Genomic DNA, 13568 nt, shown 5'->3' on the forward strand with positions numbered 1-13568 from the left:
CGGAGGGGGCACAAGGTTCCATTCATTCCTAGTTGGAGAACTAAGACCCCACGTGTCGCATTTAATATTATTATGATAATATTAAATCAAAACATGTCTAAAGCTTTTATAAATCAAACAAACTGACAAATGAGCAAAGAATACAAACAGGCGTTTCACGAAGGATAAATATAAACAGCTAATATGAATCAAAGTAATTCAGCTCATCGACAATAAAAAGCAAGAAAAACTAAAAGAATGCAAACTTTTCACACAACACACTAGCAGAGATTGTAAATTAGATGCTGCAGAATCTGCCAGGGAGTGAGAGCTCTTCTTCTACTGATGGGAGTAGAAAGTGACAGACCTTTCTGAGAGGGCCACTTAGTAACATACATTACTGCATGTGAGTGTGCTCAGTCACCCAGTTGTGTCTGACTCTGCGACCCTACAGGCTCCTGTCCAGGGGATTTTCCCAGCAAGAATACTGGAGTGGATTGCCATTTTCTCCTCCAGGGGATCTTCCCTACCCAGGGTTCGAACCCAACTCTCCTGCATTGGCAGGCGGATTCTTTACCACTAAACCACCAGGAAACCCCAACGTGCATTGAAAATTCTTTTAAAAGTACGTATCTTTAAATATACTAATTTCAAGTCTAGACATTTATCCTAAGAAAATAATCAGGAACACATGCAGAGACTTATTCATAAGATCTTCACTGTGGTATATAATTTGGATTATCTCCAGATAAAGGATTATCAGGTAAGCTACAGCCATATATTGAAATAAAGCACAGAAAATGATGTCTAAGAAAAATAATCACAAAAATATTGTGACATAACAAATGAAAAAAGCTGGTTACAAAACTATGGCAGTATGTGACTCCAATTTTATTTGAAAAGGTAAATTTTTTAAAATATACATGTTTACTAAAAAGACGAAGAATTCACACAGAAAGTATAATGGTGGTTACCTCATGGGTGATAAATACATTGTTTTCCTTCCGCTTCTCTGCATTACCAAAATTTTTCTAGCAAAGAATTATGTATTAAATTGCTTTGGCCATTAGAAGAAAAAAGCAGTACTGCTTTTTTTTGAAGGTAGCCCTGTGTGGTAAGGCAGGCAGGCAGTTCACAGCCTCAGCCTGGGAACAAGCCCAGACACTCTAAGGCCACTGAGCCTTTGGGCAGTTTGGGTGGAGACAGACGATGTTGGGCAGGAGCAGCCTCCGTTCCACCTCTGAAGACACACGACTCACCTTCTGGAGTTCCTGAAGTAGCTGCTAATAAGGGTGGATAAGTCTGAGTTGACCCATCACGGAGTGACATCTGGTTCATTTGTTACACTGTCCTGGTTCTTGACTCTAGTACAATTGCTTCCATGCTTCCATGTTCCTGAAAACCTTGAAACTGTTTGCACACCTGATCTGAAGCCTTTATAGAGGGTAAAAGGACATACACATCCACACAAAATTGTATACCCAGTAGAAAAGCTAGCCACCTGCCTCCAAACAATATCTCCCACAACCCTGATCACATCCTCACCTGTAACAAGCACTTGATCCGCTCTCCAGGGGTCATAATTCCTGTGGTGAATACTCCGGATAACATCCCAGCTGCAAATATCTGGGGGTAGCTGTATTGAAAACAAAAACAAGAGGCAAGAACCTGTGACTAATCACACAGAACAGAGGAAGCCCCAGCAAAGAAAAAAAAAATCAAATAAGTACTCTGACTGGGCGGAAGTCCAGCACAAATAGATTGTTTCACACCAAAGCCAAGTCCTATGTATATTCTGACATCAAATTTCCCAGGGCAGGGGTCTCAGTGCCAAGAGCAATACAAGCTTGGTCACAAAGCCCATGGGCACACTCAGATGGCCTCAGTCATGGGAGAAGTTCTCCCCTGGCCGGCCATGCAGTGACTACGGTTGAGTTTCCAGGCCTCTCTGAGCCTTGATCTGCAAAGTTCAGGGTGGTTGTGGGAAATAGCCCATAACCCAGGATGTAGACCTTGGTTAACCCCAGATCTCCTCCAATCTCCCCTCCTCTGGATCACCAAAAGCCTGATAACATTTTAAGCCAAGACTCACACAGGACAGCATCGAGGCAAGGGGAATGGCTGTGGCCATATCCACAGGCCAAGTTGTGAGGTATATGCTGTAAGCTGCTGGGAATGTCCCGTCAGGAATGGTACCCAGTAAGTTGTGATGGGTCCTATGGCTTCTGTGTGGGGAATAGTCCTCCAGTGGCCAGAGATCTGGATCCTCACCGTGGCCCTCACAGAATGAGTCACACTGAGTATGTGGAGGAACTGGAGGCTCCTAGCATCACTGCCTGTGCCATTTCTGGCATCTCCTTTCCTTTCTGACATTAGATTACCAGACTGGTCTCGAAGCAATGGAGCCCAGAGTTACAATGAGTGTTTGAACAGAGTCCCCACAATTGAGCACATGTTGCTGAAAAACTTCACCCGCTTGCCTGAGCCTCAGGCCCCTCCTGATCCCAGGCCTCTGGAAGCCTTCAGGAATTTCCCACCCCACAAGGAGCCCAAAACCTGGAGAAGAGACGTCAAATGGGGATAAGGAGACATCCACTTCCCGTCCTGACGTCAAGTTTCCCAGGGCAGGGGTCTAAGGTCTTAAGAGCAGTACGAGTTTGGTCATGAGGCAGGGCAAGGCTGTTTTTCCTGTGCATGCACCCCAGGCAGGCCTCACACAACTACCTCAGGCATGCAAGCCCAGCATACAAGCTGTTTCCTCAACCATCAAGAGATCTGCTTTCAGGCCTGGCCTCCTTCACAGTTTCAGTTCACACTGCTGTCTCCGAGAGGCACCCTTTCAGCAATGGAACTTCCCCTCAAGAGACCAACACCTGTTCTTCCATGGATGCCCAGGCCTTAGGCTGCACATACCTCCATCCCCTGGGACTGGGGACTCTCCTCTGAACAGGGTCTCTGCGTGTACACGGGGTACCATGCAGACAGCCTGCATGGGTGGCCCATTCCGCCACCCCTCACTCCATCCCAGGGAAGCATTTGTGAGGTCTGGACCCTTGAGCTTCCATCCAAGGTCCTGGTAATGTTCCTTTCTGCACTATGCCCAAACACTACAGTGGGGAGGGGAAGGTGGCAGGGTTGACATTCAGGATTCAGAACACGGCAGGATGATGGGACGGGGATCCGAGTGTCTGAACCTTTGCCCAGGCAGGAAGGGTACTTCTCTGAGCACTGATGTGACGGTAGAGGGACTACAACTCACAGGCTGAGGCAGCAGCAGTCACCCCATGAAAGTTCTTGGGCATGGCCCTGATTCATGATACAGCTGTGAGCTAGCATATGAGCTAAAAGCCCAGGAGCTCAGAGAGGACATGTGTCCATAGGCTATTCAGACGATCACAGCCAAACACATGGCCTTCCCTAGCGGCCCAGGGGCTAAGACGTCACACTCCCAAGGCAGGGGGCCCAAGTTTGATCCTTGGTCAGGGGACTAGACTCATCACAGCCAAATAAATAAAAATATATATTAAAAAAAAATAGTCAAACACAGCTTCCAAAGGACCCCGCCCCCTACACTCATATTTGGGGCCACCTGTAGCTTTTTATAGAAGCTGGCCACATTCAGAGAGTCACGGGGACTCCAGAAATAGTTTCATGTTACGAGCATTTCTATTTACACCTCGCCCCTTACTCAGCCTGCTGCGGCCTGAAGTAGTGATCGAATCAACCACAGGGCACCCTGGGCTTCCTCCCGTGAGCTCTAGAATCCAAGCCCAGCCAGCTGCTGTGGGTCCTGCGCTGTATGCAGCGCCACCCAAGAGGTGTCATCCCAGACTGAGTGTGCCTTGTCATCCCGGGTGTCAACTCAGAATGCCCTGCATCCCAAGAAGCCCACTTCATTCACTGCTTTGTCAGTTCTGAGCCCTAATTCTACCTCATCTGCCTCTCCATACCCAAATCCAACTTCTGAAAGTCTACTGGAAGGAAATACACTAGTTTCTTTCACTGCAACAGAGACACCAATACTTGGAAGTAATTAGAATCATGTTACGAAAATGAAGTAAGACAGAAGCTGAAACCGTCCCTTCTCCGTCCAGGGGATGAGAAACAGGCTGCTGCTGTCCCTGCTGCAGCACCAGGTACCGTCGTGGCATCTGACACAGATTTTAGCATCCGGACCGCCCAGTGCTGCGGGGCTGGTGTTACTAACATCCCCAGTAAGCAAGGCTACTTCACATGAGAAATGACGACAACCTAGTAAGGGGGGTGGGGGAGGGCTTTGGGTTTTATCTTTTCCCCTATGGGTGCACAGGGCAAAGGAAACCCAAATACCTCCCTCATGTGGAGAAGAGGACAGCCACTGCCGGTCTGACAGTTCTTTCCTGTAACCTGCGTCACACCACCGGCAGAACAGCATCGAGTGCTCTGGGCCGGTAAGTAAGTACTCACCTGAGCACATCCTCTGGGTGTTTCTGTTGCAGTTTCTTCCCCAAACCAAACCCAAAGAAGCAGACAGCAAACATGGGGGTGACCCCGACGATGGGGGCGGCCATGCCCCGATATAGACCCCTGATGCCCTGCAAGGAAGCATAGAAGGGGAAGCTGTTTACAGACACTACTAACGTCTCCATCACGGAAGCAGGGAAGCAGCGTGTCCTCTGACCTGTGGCCCCCTTTCCCCAAGCAAGGAGAGCTTTAAAAGGAAGAATCTTCCCATTTATCAGAAATGGTTGTCTTCTTATAAACTGCTGGAGAAACTGAAAACAGCTTCTATTCTTAGGAAGGCAAACTGGCAACACGTAGCTTACACCTCCATCACAAAACTACCTGTCTGGAAACATAAGGGAATACTCAAAGATATAAAAAAGAATGACATCAGACATTTATTAAGCACTGCATTTTGGAACATTCCCAAATAGGAGATTTATGAGACAAATTACAGAAACCTCGTATTGGACTATCACACAGCCATATAATCACATTGTAACATGAGAAGAGATTACTAAATTGGGGGAAAGAAAAAGCAGGCTATAAAACAGAATGTACAATGTGACTTGCTTGGGGGTGAGATTACAGGTGCTTAAGAAATTTTTGTATTTCCCAAGCATTAGGACCTGAGGGGAGGTCCCCAGTGGCCTAGTGGTTAGCATTCTGGGCTTTCACTGTGGTAGCCTGGGTTCAGTCCTGGGTTGGGGAACTGAGATCACTCAAGCCACCCAGTATGCCCCCTCCCAAAAAAGACACAAGATTCTTACTGTTAAAAACAAGAGCAAGACTGCACATCAATTTTCACTAGTACATTTAGATAATGAAACTGACTATGTAGTAGCCAATAAATAGACAGACAAATAGACATTCCAACCAAACAAGTTAGTGTAACAAGGACGAGGAAGATCTGGGATCCAGGAGACCAAGGGTTTGGCCCAAGAGAGGGGAGGGGTGTTCTCAGGAAGGTGTTGGGTACAGCGGGCCTGGGAAGCCAGTTGACATGGGAGTATGGGACATAGGACTCCAGGAGGAGTTTGTTTGTTTTCTAAGAAAAACAAAGCAAACAGCAAACATTGTAACAACAGATGATAAGTGTCAGGCAGTGTGGAAAACCAAACAAAAAGGTATTCTACAGCACATTTAGGACACAGGACAACAGAGGCAGAGGCTCAAAGAGACACAAGCAAGAGAAACTGACACAATTGTTCAGGCAACCTCAAGAAAAACAAAAAGCTGTAATGAAAAGTGCACTGAAGGACATTACTTTGTTAACAGAGAAAAAACATACATCAAGTTGCAGTCATGAAAACAGTGAACTCTATTAAACCACGAAGGATGATGAAAATTATTGGGCAGAGCAGAAAGAGGAGCTAAGGAATGCAAGAGTTACAACCATCTACCACAAACAGGTAGCTAAAACAGTTTTAAATGGATAAAATACATGCATGCAGCTAGGTAGAAAACAGCAGTTAATAACAGAGAGCTGAGGGACTTCCCTGATGGTTCAGTGGTTAAGACTCTGTGAACTTTCACTGCAGGGGGCAGGGGTGCAATCCTTGGTGGGAGAAGTTCCCAAAAAGGGAGGAAGAAAAACAGTAACTGAGAAAGTAGAAAGTAGCAACTTCTAAAGGATTGGGTGGGGGGCTACTTTGTTACAAGCCCTTCAGTAACAAACTAAGTTCTTGTATCATTTTAATACAAAATAAGGGCTAATTTTTTTTTTTTTTTTTTTTTTTAGGGCTAATTTTTAAAAACATGTTATAGTTGCTCCCTACAGGAAATAGCAAGAGAAATGGGCAGGGGCAAGGGATGCTACACTCAGGGGAAGGTCCACAGACCTAGGCTGGAGAACCCGACTCACTGCAGACTCTGGGCACTCACAACCCATCTTCTTTCCAGAACTAAAGGGCACAACTGTACTTGTCAGCACTCTTCCCAGATCCTGCAAAGGTCTAACATTGCTACAGGCTGTAAGCAGACTCTCCAAGGGCAGAGAAAGTAAAGAGGGAAGGGTGAACAGGAAGAGAAGGTTCTGAGAAGGATCTGCAAAAGCCCCTCGGGACAAAACCCTCCCAAAGCCCCTCCCACAGCTTCCCACTTGGCTGAGAAGGATGCCCAAGGCTGGGAGGGCCAGCGACTCTCAACAACTCCAGCCTTCCTTCCACTGTCTGGCCCACCCAGTTCCATGCAGTACAACCAATATCCGTCCAGTAGTACCAGAAAGTGAGCTCAATCTGGCACAGCGAAACCCAGAGACAAGCACAAATATGGACTGAGGAAGCCTCTTCGACACGGCAGGGAGTTGGGTTTATACATATAGGGTTATCGTTACCATCTTTTTAAATTCCATATATATGAGTTGGGTTTATACAAGCCACTCTCACCAAGTTGGGTTTATACAAGCCACTCTCACCAAGCCTCCAGCACCCAGCACATTGCCAAGGCGCTGTACAGGTGCTCAGTAACACTTGCTGACCAAGGGGCATATAATCCTGTCTGTGTGTAAGGGCAGAGAACTCTTAGCATACTGGAAGCTCAAAGCCTCCACTGGACACTGATCAGACTCCATTCTGGGTGATGAGAGAAAGACAGCCTTACAGAAGAAAAGACGGCACCATCTCCAGCATGGATGATTGGGTAGATTCCACTTCAAAACCTTCCTCCCATACCTGGGTCCTGCAGGAGCCCTGGGAACAGTTTCTCCTCCTAGACTGAGTCCATCACTTACCAGCATCCCCTCTTTGTCTGGGTGATACCTGCTTCTTACTTCTGTATATTTAATAAAGACTATATATTTAACATTTATTCACATCAGAGTTATATTTTAGGCAATGAAGGAAAAGTTCTTAACAAGGTGTTGTTACCTATGTGCTAATGACATCAGTAATAAGCATCACTAGTCATTAAAACTTCTAAAATCCCATGTTTTCACTCTAAGAAATACCTGAAAAATGATTATACAATTCAATAACCTCACATCAATTTAGTTTCCTTGTCTATGGGTTTGAAGACCCTCTCTTTCACTCTCTTTTTTCCTCAGACAAGCTGACTTTTCCTCCAAATTTTACATGAACTTTTGACACTGATCCCTGTCAAACAGACTGAACCAGCTTTGCCTTTTCTTCTATTTCATGTCTCCAATTATTCCTCATGAATTCCCTGTGGTCTAAATTTTGCCTTCCATGAGAGAAAGAACCACTTTATTAGCTTCATTCATCCACATAAAACAGTAACTGTAACTCTCAAACACTCCAAAGCGATGACAACAGAAGGACATGGGATGACACGGGGGTGAGAGAGCCAGGCACGTGGGCTGGACCTCCTGCAGAAGCATGCAGTCACCCAGTCCCCCGGAGAAGTAACACTCCAACCCTCTGAAAATGTGTTCCTCTGAATAAGAAAATGCCCAGCCCCACGATTCCATACCTCTCTCATCAGAGTCTTCCGGAAACAGTCAAAGGTGCCAGAATACATGGGAGGCTGTCCAGGCAAACTTGGAGGCTGCGTCTGCAGTCGGACCTAAAACCAGAAGTTAAAACACAGTCATTTCCCAGAAGCAGAACCGCCTGTCAGAGGCAATGACCTGACCATCTGCCAGAATCTCATCAGAGTAAGCAGCACCTGTGTGCACGTCTTCAGCATTCCCCTTATCTGCTGGATTCAGACTTCTCTTTCCTCCAGTTTATTCCAACCTTGTACTCATAAGTCATCAGTAGCATGCTTTTGAAGAGTGAGACAGTTCCTCTGATTTCCTCAGCCACTTTTGCTATTTATTTCTTACCTAACGGATCCCATGGTGACCAAATGGAATAGGTATGACCAGTTTACAAATGAGGAGACTGGGTTCACTGAGGCCCAGTGATGTGCCAGTAACTAGACCTGGCTGAATCAAAGCTCAGCTCAATTCTAGGCACTCTCCACACCCATCTGAAGTGCTTTGTGGGGGGTCCGGTAACATGCTTGACAAAGATACTTTGGAATGAGGTGGATTTAATCCTGCTTTCCTTGGTCATCCTTCTCCACCTTTCGGTGGGTTCAATGCTTCCAGCTGTCTCTCTTTAAATCTCCACTCTTAGCACTCCACCCTTTGTCTCCTTTTCTACTCCAGGTGTCCCACTATCCCTTTCAGAAAACATGTTCCAAGAGCTCCAGCGGCGCGATCGGTTAGCACTCGGTACTTATACAGAAGACACGTTCCGGGGCTTCAGCTTATGTTCAGTGATGACTTTTACTCAGCCATCTTCAGACCTTCTCACCTCACCTTTTGGGCTATATTCCACTGCCTGGGGAAGCTCTCCCTACTCAAATCACCTCTAAAATCTCATCCTTTCGATGCATGTCCCATTTGTCCCAGAGCCACCAGTCTACCCTGTTTCTCCGCATTTGAAACTCTAGCACCCAACTACTTCCTGTGTTTCTCCTCTTATTCATGTGGGCACCAAGGCTAACGCAAGGTTCTTTCAAGATGCTGCCAGGATCCTAATTTCTTCCTCTCTCCATCTGAAGTCTTCCAGGCAAAGTGCTTGCCCATTCTTACCCAGTGTGGTGGTTTTCAAAAATGCCCATTAACTCTTTGATACTCCTGCTCTTCAGAAGTTAAACCCTAAATCCCCTCCCCTTGGATGTGATCCAGACTCAGTGACTCACTTCGGTCAAACAGAATGTGATGATATTGATGCTATGTGACTTCCAAGGCTAGGAGACAGAAAGGTCGGCTTCTGCCTGTGTCCATCTCAAGTTATCTGCTTTGGGGAGTCCGTCACTACGCTATGAGGATACCTAAACAGCCTGAAAAGGCCATGTGTAGAGGAAACAAGGCCTCTTCTCAACAGCCAGCACTAACTGCCAGCATGTGAATGAACCACGTGGAAGTCAATTCTTTAGATGAGTACAGTCCTGCCCAACATCTTTTTGTTGTTTTTGACTGGGAGGGAGGGTTTTTGGTCCAGTATGGGGTTGCTTTTTCTTTTTTTTTTAAAGCCTTATTATGATATAACTCGTATACCATAACATTCACCTATTTAAAGTATACAGTTAGAGGGTTTTAACAGTTGCAGAGTTGTGGAACCTTCATTATAATCAATTTGAGAATATTTTCATCACCCCAAAAAGAAACACCACACCCATTAGTAGTCATTCTCCTCTTCTCTCAGCCACTGGCAATTACTAAGCTACCTTCTGCCTCCATGAATTTTCCTATTCTCTATATTTCATACAAATGAAATCATACAGTATGTGGTCTGTATGATTTTTTTTTTTTTTATATCTGGTTTCTTTTACTTAGCATAAAGTGTTCAAAGTTCACCTATGTTGCAGAATGTATCAATTCTTTATTCTTTTTATTGGTAAATAATATTCTACTACACAAATAAACTATGTTTTGTTTATCTGCTCATCAGATAATGACAAATTACATTTTCTCCACTTTTATTATTATGAATAATGGTGCTACAAACTTTTGTGTACAGGTTTTTGAGTGGACATATGTTTTTAGTTCTCTTGGGTGTTGTATGGGTCAAGATTCTCCAGAGAAACAGAACCAATAGGCTATGAAGAGTTAGTTATTTGTTTGTTTGTTATAAGGAATTGACTCACACAATTATGGAGGCAGACAAACTGCAAGATCTGCAGTCAGCAAGATGGACACCCAGGAAAGTCAATGAGATAGTTCTATTTCAAGTGTTAAGACCTGAGAACCAGGAGAGCTAATGGTCAAGTCCCAGTTTAAAAGTTGGCAGGCTCAAGACCCAAGAAGAGCCAACATTTCAGTTAGAGTTCAAAGGCAGGAAAAGATCAACATCCCAGCTCAATCAGTCAAGAGGGAGGAGTTTTGGCCTTTTGTTCTATTAAGGCCTTCAACTGACTAGATGAGGGTCACCCACATTAGTGAGAGCAATCTGCTTTACTTAGTCTCCCTTAAATGCTAATCTCACACAAAAACATCCTCACAGATATACCCAGAATAACGTTTGACCAATATCTGGACATCCATGGCTCAGTTGACACATAAAATTAATCACAACAGGAGGATTGCTAGGTCAGATGCTAACTCTATGTTTATGTAACCTTTTGAGGAACTGCCAGACTGTTTCCCAAAGAGGTTGCACCATTTACACTCCCACCAGCAGTTTATGAGTGTTCCAACTTCTCCACATCCTTGCCAACACTGACATCTATTTTTTAATTTTTTTTAATTATAGCAGGTGTTAGGTGGTTATTAGGTGGTATCTCACTAAGATTTCGATTTATGTTTTCATGATGGATAATGATGTTGAACATTTTTCATGTGTTTATTGGCCATTTGAGTATCTTCTTTGGAAAAATGTCTATTCAGATTCTTTGCCCATTTTTTCCTTTCCAATTTTTTTTTTTTACTGTCATAAAATATACATAAAATTTACCATCTCGATCATTTTTTTTTTTTTTCATCTCGATCATTTTTAAGTGCACAGTTCAGTGATATTGGGCTTCCCTGGTGACTCAGCTGGTAAAGAATCTGCCTGCAATGCTGGAGACCTGCGTTTGATCCCACGGTTGGAAAGATTCCCTGGAGAAGGGAAAGGCTGCCCACTCCAGTATTCTGGCCTGGAGAATTCCATGGACTGTATAGTCCATAGGGTCACAAAGAGTCGGACACAACTGAGTGACTTTCACTTTCACTTTTCAGTGATGTTAAATAAATTCAAAATGCTGTGCAACCGTCACCATCATCCACAATTCTTTTTATCTTTACCCACTAAACAATAACTTCCCATTCGCCCTATATCCAGACCCTGGTAACCAGTCTACTTTCTGTCTCTAAGATTTTCTGTACTTGAAGTACCTCATATAAGTAGGATCATAAAGTACATGTCTTTTTATGAATGACTTAGTTCATTGATCCTAATGTTTTCAACATTCATCCATGTGGTTGCAAGTGTCAAAATTTCCTTCTTTTTAAGGTTGAATAATATCCTATTATATGCATAGGCCACATTTTGCTTATTCATTCTTTCATTTGTGGGCACCTGGGTTGCTCCCATGTTTCAGCTATTGTGAATAATGCTGCTATGAACGGGGTGTACTAATATCTCTTCAAGAGTCTGCTTTCAATTCTTTTGGGTAAATATCCAGAAGTAGAATTGCTGGATCATATGGTAATTCTATTTTACTTTTTTAAGATACTGGTATACTGTTTTCCACAGTATACCAGTAACATTCCCAACAATAGTGTACAAGGGTTCCAAAGTCTCTGCATCCTCCCTGACCTTTGTTATTTTATTGATAGCAGCCATTCTATTGGGTATAAGGTGGTATGTCATTATACTTTTTATTTGCATTTCCCTAATGATTAGTGATATTGAACACTTCTTTCATGGTTTTTTCCAATTATATATCCTCTTTGGAGAAATGTATATTTAAGTACTTTGCTTATTTTTCTTTTTCAGACCATGCAACAATCTTTTATTATGCATGGGTTTTTTAAATTATTTTTGCAATATCTCCATTCACAGGCAGAAAAAAATAATTGTTTAGCATATTGGAACTTGCAAACCTGATCACTGCATAGAGAAGGCAAAATTATCCCTACAGTATGCTTAACCAGGCGGCCAGTTCATCTGCCAACCTTCGAGAACATGGAGATGAATGTGATAGACAGACTGGCCCCCATCTGAATCTTCATTCACCACCATTCGATAGCCCTTCAGGCCCAGATCAGCAGCGTGTTTCTTGCCAACAATCATCAAATGCCCATCATTTCATCATCATCTTCTGCTGCAGAAATCTAGGATATATGTTTCTTTAGTATCACAAGAAAACGTGCTGGTGCTTGAGGGGAAATGTCATGGAAAGCCAGACACTGGTCATCCTCATAAATGATTTCGGCTGGGATTTCCTTGCGAATCATCTTCTTGAAGATCATGTCGCCACCAGGCCAGGCAACCTGAGCCTTGGTGGTCTCATCTGCCATCTCTGCCTCCCTCCCGTGCGGCCGGCTGGAGAAAAGGTCGGGAGGAGATTTTGCTTATTCTTATATTGCGTTGTTTTTTGTGTTATTGACTTGTAAGAGTTCTTTTATATATTCTGGATCCCAGACAACATCTGCAACTTCACAAGAAATCCTTGAGCCAGACTACCCACCTAATCTGCTCCCCAAGTCCTGTCTCACAAAGATCAAGAGAGCTAATGAATGTTGTCGTTGTTGTTTTGACCGCACTGTGCAGCATGTAGGATCCTAGTTAACCAACTATGGATTGAGCTCGAACCCATGCCCCCTTGCAACATGGAGTTGCAACCACTGGACTGCCAGGGAAGTCCCTATTGTTGTTGTTTTAAGCCACTAAGTTTTGGGGTAAGTTGTTACATTGCAAGATAACTGATACACCCAGTCATTATATTTCTGCAGTCTTTTTCCTGCTCTGTGTTCTACTTCTTAATCCTTCTCAGTTTGCTATCATACTAACCTTTCCAAGACACCATTTTCATCATGCTCTTCCTCTATTTATTTAGGTTGGTGCAAAAGTAATTTTGGTTTTACATTGTTGAACTTTGCCATTTGATATTGAAACACATTCTTCCTTTTTTAAATTTTTTTGTTTTGGAATACATTCTTAAATGTGGTTATATTAAACATCTTTAATGTACATTTGCTGCTTTATGTTTTTGCTAATGAATTGTTACTTGCTGTTTACTTTATATGTATCCTAGACTATGGAAAAGATGTTAAACAAAAAGCAAATTCGAGTGATTTTCTCATACTAGTTCAAAATGGGTCATAAAGCAGCTAAGACAAATCATAGCATCAACACTGCATTTGGTTCAGGAACTGCTAACAAACACAGTGCAGTGGTGGTTCAAGAAGCTCTGCAAAGAAGATGAGTGCCTTGAAGATGAGGAGCACAGTGGCCAACCATTGGAAGCTGACAAAGACCAACTGAGAGGATTTGAGCACTGAAGAACTGATGCTTTTGAACTGTGGTGTTGGAGAAGACTCTTGAGAGTCTCTTGGACTGCAAGGAGATCAAGCCAGTCAATCCTAGAGAAAATCAGTCCTGACTATCCACTGGAAGGACTGATGGTGAAGCTGAAGCTCCAATATTTGGCCACTTGATGTGAAGAACTGA

The 13568-nt window shown here is 43.7% G+C and overlaps 1 protein-coding gene and 1 pseudogene across 1 annotated transcript in view; both read right to left on the reverse strand.

Moving 5' to 3' along the window:
* The window catches only part of SLC25A20 (solute carrier family 25 member 20), a 34678-nt gene that overhangs the window by 17418 nt on the left and 3692 nt on the right, over nucleotides 1-13568 (reverse strand). Inside the window, exons 2-4 of the mRNA XM_043443075.1 lie at nucleotides 7891-7983; nucleotides 4426-4553; nucleotides 1525-1615 (exon numbers count right to left, since the gene is read on the reverse strand). Of these exons, the coding sequence (XP_043299010.1) occupies nucleotides 1525-1615; nucleotides 4426-4553; nucleotides 7891-7983 (312 nt within the window). The remainder of the gene's footprint in view (nucleotides 1-1524; nucleotides 1616-4425; nucleotides 4554-7890; nucleotides 7984-13568) is intronic.
* On the reverse strand, nucleotides 12042-12415 carry LOC122424844 (annotated as a pseudogene).

Source organism: Cervus canadensis, chromosome 22 (genome assembly GCF_019320065.1).
Source record: "Cervus canadensis isolate Bull #8, Minnesota chromosome 22, ASM1932006v1, whole genome shotgun sequence".
Lineage (NCBI taxonomy): Eukaryota > Metazoa > Chordata > Mammalia > Artiodactyla > Cervidae > Cervus > Cervus canadensis.